Here is a 13641-nt window from a genome sequence, read left to right as displayed (position 1 = left end):
CTATATTAAATATTAAATAAATATTCGTAACAATGAATAATTTATAATATTGAGAATATTTATGCACAACAATTACATAATAATGCAAATAAATGTAAAAACTAAATAAAATACAAGAATACATGCGTTCTTTTCAAATATATAATTATCAATTATTTATCCAAATTTGTTGGATATAAGAACTTTGTATTTAAGGACAAAATATCTTAACTTTTCTTAATACATTTTCATTTAGAAAATTAGTTATTTATATTAGTTAATGTTCAAAGAATATTATTCAATTTCTAATCAAATTTTAAATTAAAATTTAAATTTCAATTTTATGATATTTAATGATAGAGACTATTTTAGTCAAAATACTTAATTTTAAGTTGTTTGATACGCTATTTTCAGTATTGAAAATGTTATTTTAAATAAAACATATTGTTTTGTGGTTTTTTGATATATATTCGTTAAAACATTCGTATGTACAATTAGGAAATTAGAAGCATTTAATAATGGCTCCAGGTGGTGTTGATTTCTTCTTCGGTTTTCTTGTGGTAGATGACGACGTCCTTGGTGTATGAGTTTGGAACGAAGAAATCGTGTTCGAATTCGATTGGTCTGTCCAATGGATATCCCATGGAGTATTCGGTGTCGACGAGGTAATTAGCAATTTCGTTATTTTCTGAGGAGTGGTACTCGCTAACGATGACGTAGAATTGGTAGGTCTTGCCTCCGAATTCACCCTTTGGCAACATCAACCTCTGTGGGAAGGTGTAGTATTTGGTGAAATCGGGGTACTTGAATGCTTCTCCGCCGTTGAAAGCGGTCAAAACTTGCTTGTAGAGTTGCTTGTAGGTGGTGCGGTCTTCGCTGAAGTAGTTGCTTTCGAGGGAGCTGCGCTTGATCACGTTCTTTCCGGCTTGGAGGGTGTACTTGAACCTGTCCAATTCGAAGAAGTTCATGTAGTTGTCTTCCATGTCAATTTCGCGTCCGTATTCGTCGTATTTGGGGCCAATGAAGACCTTGACGAAGGCGTCGGTGGCTTTCTCGCTGACAACGTTGACCTTGTAGTTGAATGCCTTATGGTTCAAGCGGAATTGGCGAGCGCGAACCTCGAAGGTGTCTTCGACGAATTCCTTCTCGTCAACGGTGACGGCGTGAGAAAGATCGGAGTAGTGGTAATCGAAGTAGGTGATCAGACGGTCAATTTCCATGTCTTCAATCTTGACGCCCTTGAACAAGAGCTCTTCCTTTTCGTATGGTCCCATGTAGTTTTGGTATTGGTAGAAGTAGTACATCATCCTCTTGTACAATTGGTAGAACATTGGGTCGCGGAGGGAGGTTTCGAATTGCTCCAAAGCGGATGGGGCTACCTTGTATTGGTCCAATGGGAAATAGGAGTATCCCAAGAGACGACGGGCGAAGACTTGAAGGTCACCATAGAACCGACTGTTGGGAGATTCTGGGTTGCTTTCGACCAAGTTGCACAAAGTTTGGAATCCTTCTTTGGTGTACAAGAAAACTTGCTTGCCTTCTGGGGTGTAAACCCATCCATTGTCGAGGGCATCGCGGAGACGCCTTTCGTAGTCCTTGACGTAGGTGTAGGAGTAAGAGTAGTTTCCGAAGAAGTTGTACTGTTGCTCTCCATCGACTCCATGGTAGTAAAGGTTAGCGTGGTTTGGTCTGGTCGGGAATTTCAAGCCGTTGGCGTAGGTCAAAGATGGGTAGAAGCCGGTCTCAATTGGGTGCTCGAAGTCGAAGTGTGGGATTTCGCCCTTGCCGTTAGAGAGACGCTCCAAATAGAAACGAGCCAAGATTTGTTGATGATAGAAGTAAAATAATTCTCCGCGATAGCTTCCATCGAAGCTCATGTATTCCTTTTCCATCCAGAAAGGCATGTAGACGTTCTGGTAGTAATAGTAAGAGTTGAGGCCAATATCTTCTGTGAAATAAGTCATGGATTGTTCTGGATGAACGTTCATGTACCATCCGGAGTAGTTGGCGTGGATGGTATAGCCCTTGTAGCTAGCATCCTTGATTTCATCCTCATGCTCATAAGTTCCCCAGTAGTGTTGCTTGTACTGTTGAGCCTTGTGGATGACTTCATCGTTGAAGAAGTATTCTGGGAAGATCTCGTGAATTGGTGGCAGGATCACGTTCTCGGTGTGCTTGGAGTGGGCGACGGCAACGGCAAGGGCATAAACGAACATGCCTTCGTTGACATTTTGACGAGCCCAAACGGCGCATTTGAAGAAAGTTTCAAAGTCCTTGGCGTAGTAGAAAGTCTTGAACAAAGCAACGGCTTGCTTCAAGTGCTCTGGGTAGAACACGGAGAAGACCTCTCCTTGTGGCAAGATGTCGTATTTGAAGTAATGGAAGAACTCTTTGGCGAATTCAGGCTTGGTCCATTGGTCCCAGTGTCCCTCAAATTTGAATTCCTTCTCGATCTCAACGAAATCCTTGTAATAAGCCGGTTGGTTCACGTATTCGAAGAGACGGAGAACATCTTTCTGCTTTCCGAGGAAGACCTTGTCAGCTGTTTGAAATCAACATTTGATATGAAATCTACGATTTAGAATAGTGGATCGATGAGCTTACCGACTTTGTAGCTGGGTTCGGCGATGGCCAAGGCGACGAGGCCCACCAGTGCTACTACTACAGCTGCTCTCATCTTGGATGTGGATGAATGGGTATTCACCTCAACTCTGATTCAAAAACTAAAAGCAATCGGTTTATATACTAAATATTTGTTGAACTTTATCTTGACCTGCGCGACTTCAGGCTACGATAAAAACTCTGCAAATTATTCAACAGACATTCCTTTAAAGAAATACCATATCAACTAAATTTCTTACCAAAAATACAGTTTACTATGTAAGTAAATTATTAAACATAGGAAATAAGCAAATAATATTAAATTTTGGTTACAAACAACCTTTAAATTAAAATAATTATAAAGAAAATTTTATATGGGTTAATCATAAAAATGTATATTAAGAAAATAAATAATACAATTAAATTAAAAATATTAAAATCTATTGTAAATTAGTAACAGAGATTTAGTATGTTGAGATTCAATGTTCTTCTTTTATCTCATTAATTAAACTTATTATTTTTATCCAAATAAGAAAAAGAACAACAAAAATATTCTAATCTTCTTTCTAAATTATTTATCTGGAAGATAAGTTTCACCCAACGGACACAGGTCAAGATAAAAATGATATTTATTTTGGTATAAAAGCGGATCTTCGCAGCACAGAAAGTATAGTCATCTCAAGGTGTCAACCATGAGAGCAGCAGTCTTTGTCCTCTTCGCAGGCCTTTGCGCCTTCGCCTTAGCCGAAACTCACTATACTATTGGTACTATTTTATATACTTAATTATTATTTTTGATTGATTTATAATTTTCTTTTTTAAATAGCTGACAAGGCCTTCCTTGGAAAGCAAAAGGACATCCTTCGATTGTTTGAGTACATCAACCAACCAGCTTACTATAAGGATTTCGTTCAAACCGCTAAGGAATTCGAGTTTGAGGGTAAATGGGACCAATGGACTAAGCCTGAATTCGCCAAGGATTTCTTCCATTACTACAAATACGACATTCTTCCACAAGGAGAGGTCTTCTCCGTGTTCTACCCAGAACATTTGAAGCAAGCTGTCGCTTTGTTCAAGACCTTCTTCTACGCTAAGGACTACGAGACTTTCTACAAATGCGCCGTCTGGGCTCGTCAGAATGTCAACGAAGGCATGTTCGTTTATGCCCTTTCCGTTGCCATCGTCCACTCCAAGCATACCGAAAACATCATATTGCCACCAATCTACGAAGTATTCCCACAATACTTCTTCAACGACGAAGTCATCCACAAGGCTCAAGAGTACAAGCAACACTACTGGGGAACTTACGAGCATGAAAACGAAATCAAGGATGAGACCTACAAGGGCTACACCATCCAAGCTAACTACTCCGGCTGGTACATGAACGTCCACCCAGAACAATACTTGAGCTACTTCACTGAAGATGTTGGTCTTAACTCCTACTACTACTACCAGAACGTTTACATGCCTTTCTGGATGGAGAAGGAATATTTGGACATGGACAGCAGCTACCGCGGCGAATTCTTCTTCTACTACCACCAACAGCTTTTGGCCCGTTACTACTTGGAGCGTCTTTCCAACGGCAAGGGTGAAATCCCACACTTCGAATACGAATATCCAGTTGAGACCGGATTCTATCCATCTTTGACTTACGCCAACGGCTTGAAATTCCCATCCAGGCCAAACCACGCCAACCTTTATTACCACGGAGTCGACGGAGAGCAACACTACAACTTCTTCGGAAACTACTCTTACTCCTACACCTACGTCCAGGACTACGAAAGGCGTCTTCGCGATGCTCTTGACCTGGGATACGTCTACACCCCAGAAGGCAAACAAGTTTTCTTGTACACCAAGGAAGGTTTGGAAATTCTCGGTAACTTGGTCCAGAGTAACCCGCAATCACCAAACGAGCGTTTCTACGGTGACCTCCAAGTCTTCGCCCGTCGTCTCTTGGGATACGCTTACTACCCATTGGACCAATACAAGGTAGCCCCATCCGCTTTGGAGCAATTCGAAACCTCCCTCCGCGATCCAATGTTCTACCAATTGTACAAGAAAATGATGTACTACTTCTACCAATACCAAAACTACATGGGACCATACGAGAAGGAAGAGCTCTTGTTCAAGGGAGTCAAGATTGAAGACGTTGAAATCGACCGTCTGGTCACCTACTTCGATTACTACTACTCCGACATCGCCAACATCCTTTCCGTCGACGAGAAGGAATTCGAAGAAGACACCTTCCAAGTCCGCGCTCGCCAATACCGTCTGAACCACAAATCCTTCAACTACAAGATCAATGTTGTCAGCGAGAAAGCCGTCGACGCCCTGGTCAAGGTCTTCATCGGTCCCAAATACGATGAATTCGGCCGTGAAATCGAGATGGAACACAACTACATGAACTTCTTCGAATTGGACAGATTCAAGTACACCTTGAAATCTGGCAAGAACGTCATCGAACGCAACTCCCTCGAGAGCATCTACTTCAGCAAGGACCGCACCACCTTCCTCGACTTGTACAAGCAAGTTTTGACCGCTTACAACGGTGGAGAGCAATTCAAATACTACCCAGAGAACAAGTACTACTCCTTCCCACAAAGACTTATGTTGCCAAAGGGTGAATTCGGCGGCAAGACCTACCAATTCTACTTCATCGTCAGCGAATACCACGCTCCAGGAGAAAGCCAATTCGCTCAATACCTCGTCGACACTGAATACTCCATGGGATACCCATTGGACAGGCCCATCGAGTTCGAGCACGAATTCTTCGTACCAAACTCCTTCGTCAAGGATGTCCTCATCTACCACAAGAACTCCGACAAGGAATTCGAGACCAAGTGGAGCAGATATTAATCCGATTAATACTTTAACGACAATTTCAATATAATATTCATAAATTTAATGTAAATATCACAAAATAAAAATTTCTCAACAATATTCTATATCTTTTTATTATTTAAACTGTTGTGTCCAACCACTAAATTATAAATAATTAACAGAATCAATATGCAGAGTAGGCAAATCCCACAGAAGACAGTGACCGTTTGCTGCGCTTCTTCGTATTTTCAACTGATAACAAAACTGCAGAATCGACAGATCACACGGAGAACAGTGACCTGAAGCGGAGCGTCTTTTTACAAAACGTGCCTTAATCCTCAAACTCCCACCCCGTCCATATAAATACGAATTAACTTCGTTAGTAAAATAAATGTTAGTAATTAGTCTTAGTCAATCTCTAAAAGTAATACATTGTCTTGGAAGAGTACTAATTATTATAATAAACTTGTGAAAACCAATTGAATTATTTACTGAGACTCCAAAACGACAACACCAGAAGAAGATATTCCACTGTGTCCAGAATTTCATCCCTGGGACACGACAAAACCAATTTTTTTAGATTATATATAAATATTTATTTTTCAAAAACCTATACAATTTATTATATATATAAATGATAATAATAATAATAATATTTATTGCATCAGTTAAAAAAAAACACATAGAGTAATAAGTAAACAAAATAAATATATATAATTTCAAAAAAAGTCAACTGATACAAAGGGCTATTGACCATAGGTCTTTCTGCCCTAATATGTTTTTTTTTTACCATAATTAGAATGTGTTATAAACTTTTTTAGTATTTAAATATTTTATTATTAATTTTTTACTCACTTAACAAAGCAATCCTATGACTTTCTGCCTTTTTTAATATTTTATAGAGTATACAACAAAATATGAAGTTTTAGTAAACATTTACGATTTGCAAAATTTCTATATTTTTTTTTTAAATTTAAATGTTATGATTATTTTGTTAAAAAACAATAATAAATAATTTTTATATTTGTATTTTTATTTATTTTTTTATTCCTAAACCCAGTTTACTTTAAATTATTACCTTAAATATATATTAATAAATAGTATACAATAGTTATAAAAGACCTATAATCAGTAAAAAGTAAATTATTAGTTATTTTTCATTATGTTTTTATTTCATTTTTTGTTTAAGTTTTCTATGAATATTGCAATATAAAATATTATGTCTATACTTTAGATCAAAGTCAATAAAATATTTCCTTTGTCATTTCAATTAACAATTAATTTGTTATTAAAGAAATAAAGATTTTAAATATGTTTCTTCTAAATTATCTCTTAAATAGATTTCTATGATATATCTGTGAAATTTCTAATGAATTCCTAATGCTTTTGAATTTACTTATGGAGTAACATTTGATATTATTTTAAACAATAAGTCAAAAGATTTTATTTAAAATAATAATAAATTTATACATAACAGATTTAGGCTAATCTATAAACAAACAAAACTCAACGTAACAGTTATAAATAAATTTGTTAACTTGTTTTCTAAATATTATGTTGCAATAACCTATCTTATTATTATCAAAGGTATCTGCGACCAACCGTAATTAGTATCTATTTTTTTTTTGTACATGTTCACGCTCGTTGTTACCAATTTGATTTATTTATTTGCGGCTGCATAATCCTAGTGTTATCGTTTTCTTTTTGATAAAACTGCATAGGTCATCGATAATTAACCAAAATTTTAGTATAAATGCTCCGACTGGCAAGAAGGAAAGCACACTCAAGGTGTTAACAGTCAACAACCATGAGGGTAGCATTTGTTCTGCTGATCGCGGCGGTATGCGCCTCCGCTGTACCAGACTCCACATTCAAAGTTGGTGAGTATCCACTTCAATTTGTAGTAGAAATATATTTTATTAATTGTATAATAATTCTGTGCAGCCGACAAAGTTTTTCTTGAAAAACAGAAGGATGTTTTGCGCCTCTTTGAATACGTGAACCAACCAGCTTACTACAAGGACTTCGTTCAAATCGAGAAGGAATTCAAATTCGAAGGACACTGGGACCAATGGACCAAGCCTGAATTCGCCAAAGAGTTCTTCCATTACTTCAAATACGACATCTTGCCACAAGGAGAGGTCTTCTCCGTGTTCTACCCAGAGCACTTGAAGCAAGCCGTTGCTTTGTTCAAGACTTTCTACTACGCCAAGGACTTTGAAACTTTCTTCAAATGCGCCGTTTGGGCTCGTCAAAATGTCAACGAAGGCATGTTCGTTTATGCCCTTTCCGTTGCCGTCGTCCACTCCAGGCACACCGAGAACGTGATCCTGCCACCAATTCACGAGATCTTCCCACAATACTTCTTCAACGATGAAGTCATCCACAAGGCTCAACAGTACAAGCAACACTACTGGGGAACTTACGATCACGAGAACGAAATCAAGGATGAGAGCTACAAGGGCTACACCATCCAAGCTAACTACTCCGGCTGGTACATGAACGTCCATCCCGAACAATACATGAGTTACTTCACTGAAGATGTTGGTCTCAACTCCTACTATTACTACCAGAACGTTTATATGCCTTTCTGGATGGAAAAGGAATATATGGACGTTGACAGCAGCTACCGCGGCGAATTCTTCTTCTACTACCACCAACAGCTTTTGGCCCGTTACTACTTGGAACGTCTTTCCAACGGCAAGGGTGAAATCCCACACTTCGAATACGAATATCCAGTTGAGACCGGATTCTACCCATCTTTGACCTACGCCAACGGCTTGAAATTCCCATCCAGGCCAAACCACGCCAACCTTTATTACCACGGAGTCGATGGAGAGCAACACTACAACTTCTTCGGAAACTATTCTTACTCTTACACCTACGTCAAGGACTACGAGAGGCGTCTTCGTGATGCTCTTGACCTGGGATACGTCTACACCCCAGAAGGCAAACAAGTTTTCTTGTACACCAAAGAAGGTTTGGAAATTCTTGGTAACTTGGTCCAGAGCAACCCGCAATCACCAAACGAGCGTTTCTACGGTGACCTCCAAGTCTTCGCCCGTCGTCTCTTGGGATACGCTTACTACCCATTGGACCAATACAAGGTAGCCCCATCCGCTTTGGAGCAATTCGAAACCTCCCTCCGTGACCCGATGTTCTACCAATTGTACAAGAAAATGATGTACTACTTCTACCAATACCAAAACTACATGGGACCATACGAGAGGGAAGAGCTCTTGTTCAAGGGAGTCAAGATTGAAGACGTAGAAATCGATCGTCTGGTTACCTACTTCGACTATCACTACTCTGATATCGCCAACATCCTTTCCGTCGACGAGAAGGAATTCGAAGAGGACACCTTCCAAGTCCGCGCTCGCCAATACCGTCTGAACCACAAATCCTTCAACTACAAGATCAACGTTGTCAGCGAGAAAGCCGTCGACGCCTTCGTCAAGGTCTTCATCGGTCCCAAATACGATGAATTCGGCCGTGAAATCAGCATGGAAGAGAACTACATGAACTTCTTCGAATTGGACAGATTCAAGTACACCTTGAAATCTGGCAAGAACGTCATCGAACGCAACTCTCTCGAGAGCATCTACTTCAGCAAGGACCGCACCACCTTCTTCGACTTGTATAAACAAGTCTTGACCGCTTACAACGGTGGAGAGCAATTCAAATACTACCCAGAGAACAAGTACTACTCCTTCCCACAAAGGCTTATGTTGCCAAAGGGTGAATTCGGCGGCAAGACCTACCAATTCTACTTCATCGTCAGCGAATACCACGCCCCAGGAGAAAGCGAATTCGGCCAATACCTCGTCGACACCGAATACTCCATGGGATACCCATTGGACAGGCCCATCGAGTTCGAACACGACTTCTTCGTGCCAAACTGTTACACCAAGGACGTCGTCATCTACCACAAGAACGCCGACAAGAAATTCGATACCATCTGGAGCAGAGTTTAAATCAATCTCAAACCAAACAATCTAAAACGAACAACGCCATTCTCTAACAACTGAAATGCTATGTAATTGAATATGTATGAAAAAAAAATAAATCTTTGAAATTATATTTAGTGTTTTTACTCAATAGATAACTCACTTCTAAAATTAGCAACGAATAAAGAAAAGTGCAGACACAAAGAAACACATTGGAAGCCAAGAAAACTTAATAATCAATTTGCCAATTTAATTCGACTTTAGATGGAGAAAGCGAGAAGAAGAAAAAGAAAAAAGTAATGAGAACTCGATTAACTGATTAAAATCGTGTTGCATTATTTAGGTAAGAGCGGGCCGAGTGGAAAATTCGATTTCAATTTAATTATTTTCCGCTCTGCTCTACTTTTGTTCCGCCCTTTCTGCTCTAACGTCTGTTTCACATTTTTCTCTATTTTTTTTACACTTTTTTCTGTTGCGACTGCCATTTCAGTTTTCTTTAGACCGGTGCGGGAAATTAAAGTTCGAACCGACAGCAGCGTCGGACGGCTTGAGGTCACGAATTCCAACTGCGCCCTTTCGTCGACGCATTCCTGTAAAGGGAGATTCATTGGACATGCGACCTATGTTAACCCTCCTGTTACCGTCACGCGATCCCATCCAAAATACAAATTCCCAAAATCTAATATCACATTTAATTAGTAAAAAAGAAAAAATGTATATATATATGTATCCTCTTTAGATATCAAATTTGAAGATTATATAATAAAGAGTAATTAAAATAAAGTTGAGTGTACTAGATTATCCGAGGATTTGGATGAAAGCGTTCCATTGATATTCAGCTCGTCCTTCGCAAAATGTTATCAAACAATTTTTTTTTTCTGGAATGTCAAGTGCAAGGCCGATTTTATGAATCTGCGGCCGACTCGTCCAGTTATCGCGTCCGCTTATTTTTATTTACTTTTCCTCATACAAACACACTTTTATCATTACATAACATAATGCACCGCATATTTCAGATAATTGCGTGCGACTGAGATAATAAATTTTATTTAAAACTAGTACATCTGCTGAAGAGTATATTATGAGCGGAAGAGCCGTGTGTGTTTTATAGCCGACTGAGGGATATATATAAAGCGTATTAAATTCTTGGGCCGGAGCCGCTGCTGCGGATGGGATTGATAATAATTTGAAGGTCTCAACCTTAACGTTTTGATTTATCCGATTTAATAATGTCGTCCTTGCGATATTCGCAGATTCCCACCCCCCGGTGTGTCTGCAATGGTATAATTTATTTCCACGGATGGATTAACGCCGATGATGTAATCGTAATCCGCACCATAAATTTGTTACAACTCTATGCAAAAACCCAATATCCATTCGTTTCCTGTCGACACTACTGCGTGTGCGTGTTTGTCAGTCAGTTTGTTGATTTGTCAACAACGATTGCACGGATTTCACCACAAATCAATTTCAATGAAACTTTGAAAATGTTAATAATAGCATGGGGATAAATTATTGAATCTACTAGTTTTCTGTTTATATTAGTTGTTTGTTGATTTGTCAACAAAATTTCTATACAATGTAATTTCATGAATATACAATACTTTATATCTGTCAATAATTGATTTGTCAACAAATCATGAATATTAATGTTGGGATAAATTATAAGAAAACTATTAGTTTTTGTTGTGCGTTTTAGAACATATATTTATATCGAGTCATAAGAATTTACATTTGCGGTCGACGTTTTATTGTTTGCGACTTGAGCGAAATTTAATATTTGCTCCAGGTGGTGTTCATCTCCTCTTCGGTGTTCTTGTGGTAGATGACGACGTCCTTGACGTAGGAGTTTGGTACGAAGAAGTCGTGCTCGAACTTGATCGGCCTGTCGAATGGATAGCCGATGGTGTACTTGGTGTCGACCAAGTATTGAGCGGTGGTGCTGGATTCTTCATGTCCGTGGGACTCGCTGACGATGACGTAGAATTGGTAGGTCTTGCCGCCGTATTCGCCCTTGGGGAGCATCAACCTCTGTGGGAAGGAGGTGTACTTGTACATCGGGTAGTACTTGAAGGCTTCGCCACCGTTGTAGGCAGTGAGGACTTGCTTGTAGAGCTGCTTGTAGGTGGTGCGGTCGACGCTGAAGAATTTGCTTTCCCTGGAGTTACGCTCGATAACGTTCTTGCCGGCTTGGAGGCTGTAGGTGAACCTGTCCAATTCGAAGAAGTTCATGTAGTTGTCTTCCATGTCAATTTCGCGTCCGTATTCGTCGTATTTGGGGCCAATGAAGACCTTGACGAAGGCTTCCTTGGCTTTCTCGCTGACAACGTTGATCTTGTAGTTGAATGGCTTGTGGTTCAGACGGAATTGGCGAGCGCGGACCTCGAAGGTGTCTTCGACGAATTCCTTCTCGTCAACGGCAACGGAGTGAGAGAGATCGGAGTAGTAGTAATCGAAGAAGGTGATGAGACGGTCAACTTGGACATCCTCGACCTTGACACCGTCGAAGTTCAGGTATTGCCTTTCGTATGGTCCCATGTAGTTCTGGTATTGGTGGAAGTAGTACATCATCCTCTTGTAGAATTGGAAGAACATCGGGTCACGGAGAGAGGTTTCGAAGTGCTCCAAAGCGGATGGGGCTACCTTGTATTGGTCCAATGGGAAGTAGGAGTATCCCAAAAGGTGACGAGCGAAGACTTGGATGTCTCCGTAGAAGCGACCATGTGGTGAATCAGGGTTGCTCTCAACCAAATTGCAAAGAGTTTGGAATCCGTCCTTGGTGTACAAGAAAACTTGTTTGCCTTCTGGGGTGTAAACCCATCCGTTGTCGAGGGCATCACGGAGACGCCTTTCGTAGTCCTTGACGTAGGTGTATGAGTTGGAGTAGTTTCCGAACCATTTGTAGTTTTGTTCTCCGTGGACACCGTGGTAGTAGAGGTTAGCGTGGTTTGGCCTGGTCGGGAATTTCAAACCGTTGCCGTAGGTCAGAGATGGGTAGAAGCCGGTCTCAATTGGGTGCTCGAAGTCGAAGTGTGGGATTTCACCTTTACCGTTGGAGAGACGCTCCAAGTAGTAACGGGCCAAAAGCTGTTGGTGGCGGTAGTAGAAGAACTGTCCACGGAAAGAGGCATCGTATTTCAATTCCTTGCTTTCCATCCAGAATGGAGCGAAGATGTTAAGGTAGTAATAGTAAGAGTTAAGACCGACATCTTCGGTGAAGTAGGTCATGGATTGTTCTGGGTGGACGTTCATGTACCAGCCGGAGTAGTTGGCTTGGATGGTGTAGCCCTTGTAGCTTTCATCCTTGATTTCCTTCTCGTGCTCGTAAGTTCCCCAGTAGTGTTGCTTGTACTGTTGAGCCTTGTGGATGACTTCGTCGGTGAAGAAGAATTGTGGGTAGATTTCGTAGATTGGAGGAAGGACAAGTTCGTTGGTCCATTGGCTGTGGATGACGGCAACAGAAAGAGCATAAACGAAGATGCCTTCGTTAACGTGTTGACGAGCCCAGACAGCGGACTTGAAGAAAGTCTCAAAGTCCTTGGCGTAGTAGAATACTCTGAACAAAGCGACGGCTTGCTTCAAATGCTCTGGGTAGAACACGGAGAAGACCTCTCCTTGTGGAAGGATATCGTGCTCATAGTAGTGATAGAATTCCTTAGCGTATTGGGGCTGGGTCCATTGGTCCCAGTGTCCATCGAATTTGAAGTCCTTGGCGATCTCAATAAAATCCTTGTAGTAAGCCGGTTGGTTCACGTACTCGAACAAACGGAGAACATCCTTTTCCTTCTCGAGGAAGACCTTATCAGCTATAAATAATATTCAACAATTTAAATCAAAAATCTTCAAAAAAAAAACACTAAAACTTACCAATTTTGTATTCTTGCTTGGAGACTGGGGTGGCAACAGCCAAGGCGCAAACGCCGGCCAAAAGAACTACGGTTGCTGTCCTCATGATGTGTTCACACTTCGAGACACCTTGAGTATGCTTTCTGGATGATCAGCAGCACTCTTATATACTAAAGAAACGCATCGTCTATCGTTGACCTGAAGCCCGATAAAAAAAATCGCACGCAGATAACTCGCATCAAACATGTTTGCTGCTCGTCGCACGTTATCTTCGCCAATTGTAAACCAATTTTTCACCAATTAAAATTATCTACACGCAATTTTCGGACGCAAAAATCACCGTTCCAAAGTTTCGCCTGATATTAATTTACTGAAAATAACAAAAAATAATTTGTATCCTAAAACGATCCAAAACTGTAACGAGTAGAGACAGAAATTTTCCGTCTGG

The 13641-nt window shown here is 40.2% G+C and overlaps 4 protein-coding genes across 4 annotated transcripts; 2 read left to right on the top strand and 2 right to left on the bottom strand.

Moving 5' to 3' along the window:
* Positions 1 to 436: 436 nt before the first annotated feature.
* LOC108563096 (hexamerin-like) lies at positions 437 to 2671 on the bottom strand. The gene is made up of 2 exons (XM_017921675.1): positions 2584 to 2671; positions 437 to 2521 (listed from the first exon to the last, which is right to left on the bottom strand). Exons 1-2 carry the CDS (start codon positions 2654 to 2656, stop codon positions 492 to 494), a joined length of 2103 nt encoding a protein of 700 aa, XP_017777164.1. The 5' UTR covers positions 2657 to 2671; the 3' UTR covers positions 437 to 491.
* Positions 2672 to 3272: 601 nt separating this feature from the next.
* LOC108563097 (hexamerin-like) lies at positions 3273 to 5469 on the top strand. The gene is made up of 2 exons (XM_017921676.1): positions 3273 to 3345; positions 3407 to 5469. Exons 1-2 carry the CDS (start codon positions 3273 to 3275, stop codon positions 5434 to 5436), a joined length of 2103 nt encoding a protein of 700 aa, XP_017777165.1. The 3' UTR covers positions 5437 to 5469.
* Positions 5470 to 7196: 1727 nt separating this feature from the next.
* Positions 7197 to 9429, top strand: LOC108563095 (hexamerin-like). Its single transcript, XM_017921674.1, has 2 exons — positions 7197 to 7280; positions 7345 to 9429. The coding sequence occupies exons 1-2, from the start codon at positions 7208 to 7210 to the stop codon at positions 9372 to 9374; spliced, it is 2103 nt and encodes a 700-aa protein (XP_017777163.1). The 5' UTR covers positions 7197 to 7207; the 3' UTR covers positions 9375 to 9429.
* A 1607-nt stretch (positions 9430 to 11036) lies between these two features.
* Positions 11037 to 13327, bottom strand: LOC108563098 (hexamerin-like). The gene is made up of 2 exons (XM_017921677.1): positions 13215 to 13327; positions 11037 to 13153 (listed from the first exon to the last, which is right to left on the bottom strand). Exons 1-2 carry the CDS (start codon positions 13297 to 13299, stop codon positions 11121 to 11123), a joined length of 2118 nt encoding a protein of 705 aa, XP_017777166.1. The 5' UTR covers positions 13300 to 13327; the 3' UTR covers positions 11037 to 11120.
* Between the last annotated feature and the right edge of the window lie 314 nt (positions 13328 to 13641).

This window comes from Nicrophorus vespilloides, unplaced genomic scaffold, assembly GCF_001412225.1.
Source record: "Nicrophorus vespilloides isolate i.1.1-1 unplaced genomic scaffold, Nicve_v1.0, whole genome shotgun sequence".
Taxonomy (NCBI): domain Eukaryota; kingdom Metazoa; phylum Arthropoda; class Insecta; order Coleoptera; family Silphidae; genus Nicrophorus; species Nicrophorus vespilloides.
The sequence above is the reverse complement of the archived record's forward strand: the minus strand, read 5'-3'. Positions and strand labels throughout refer to the sequence as shown.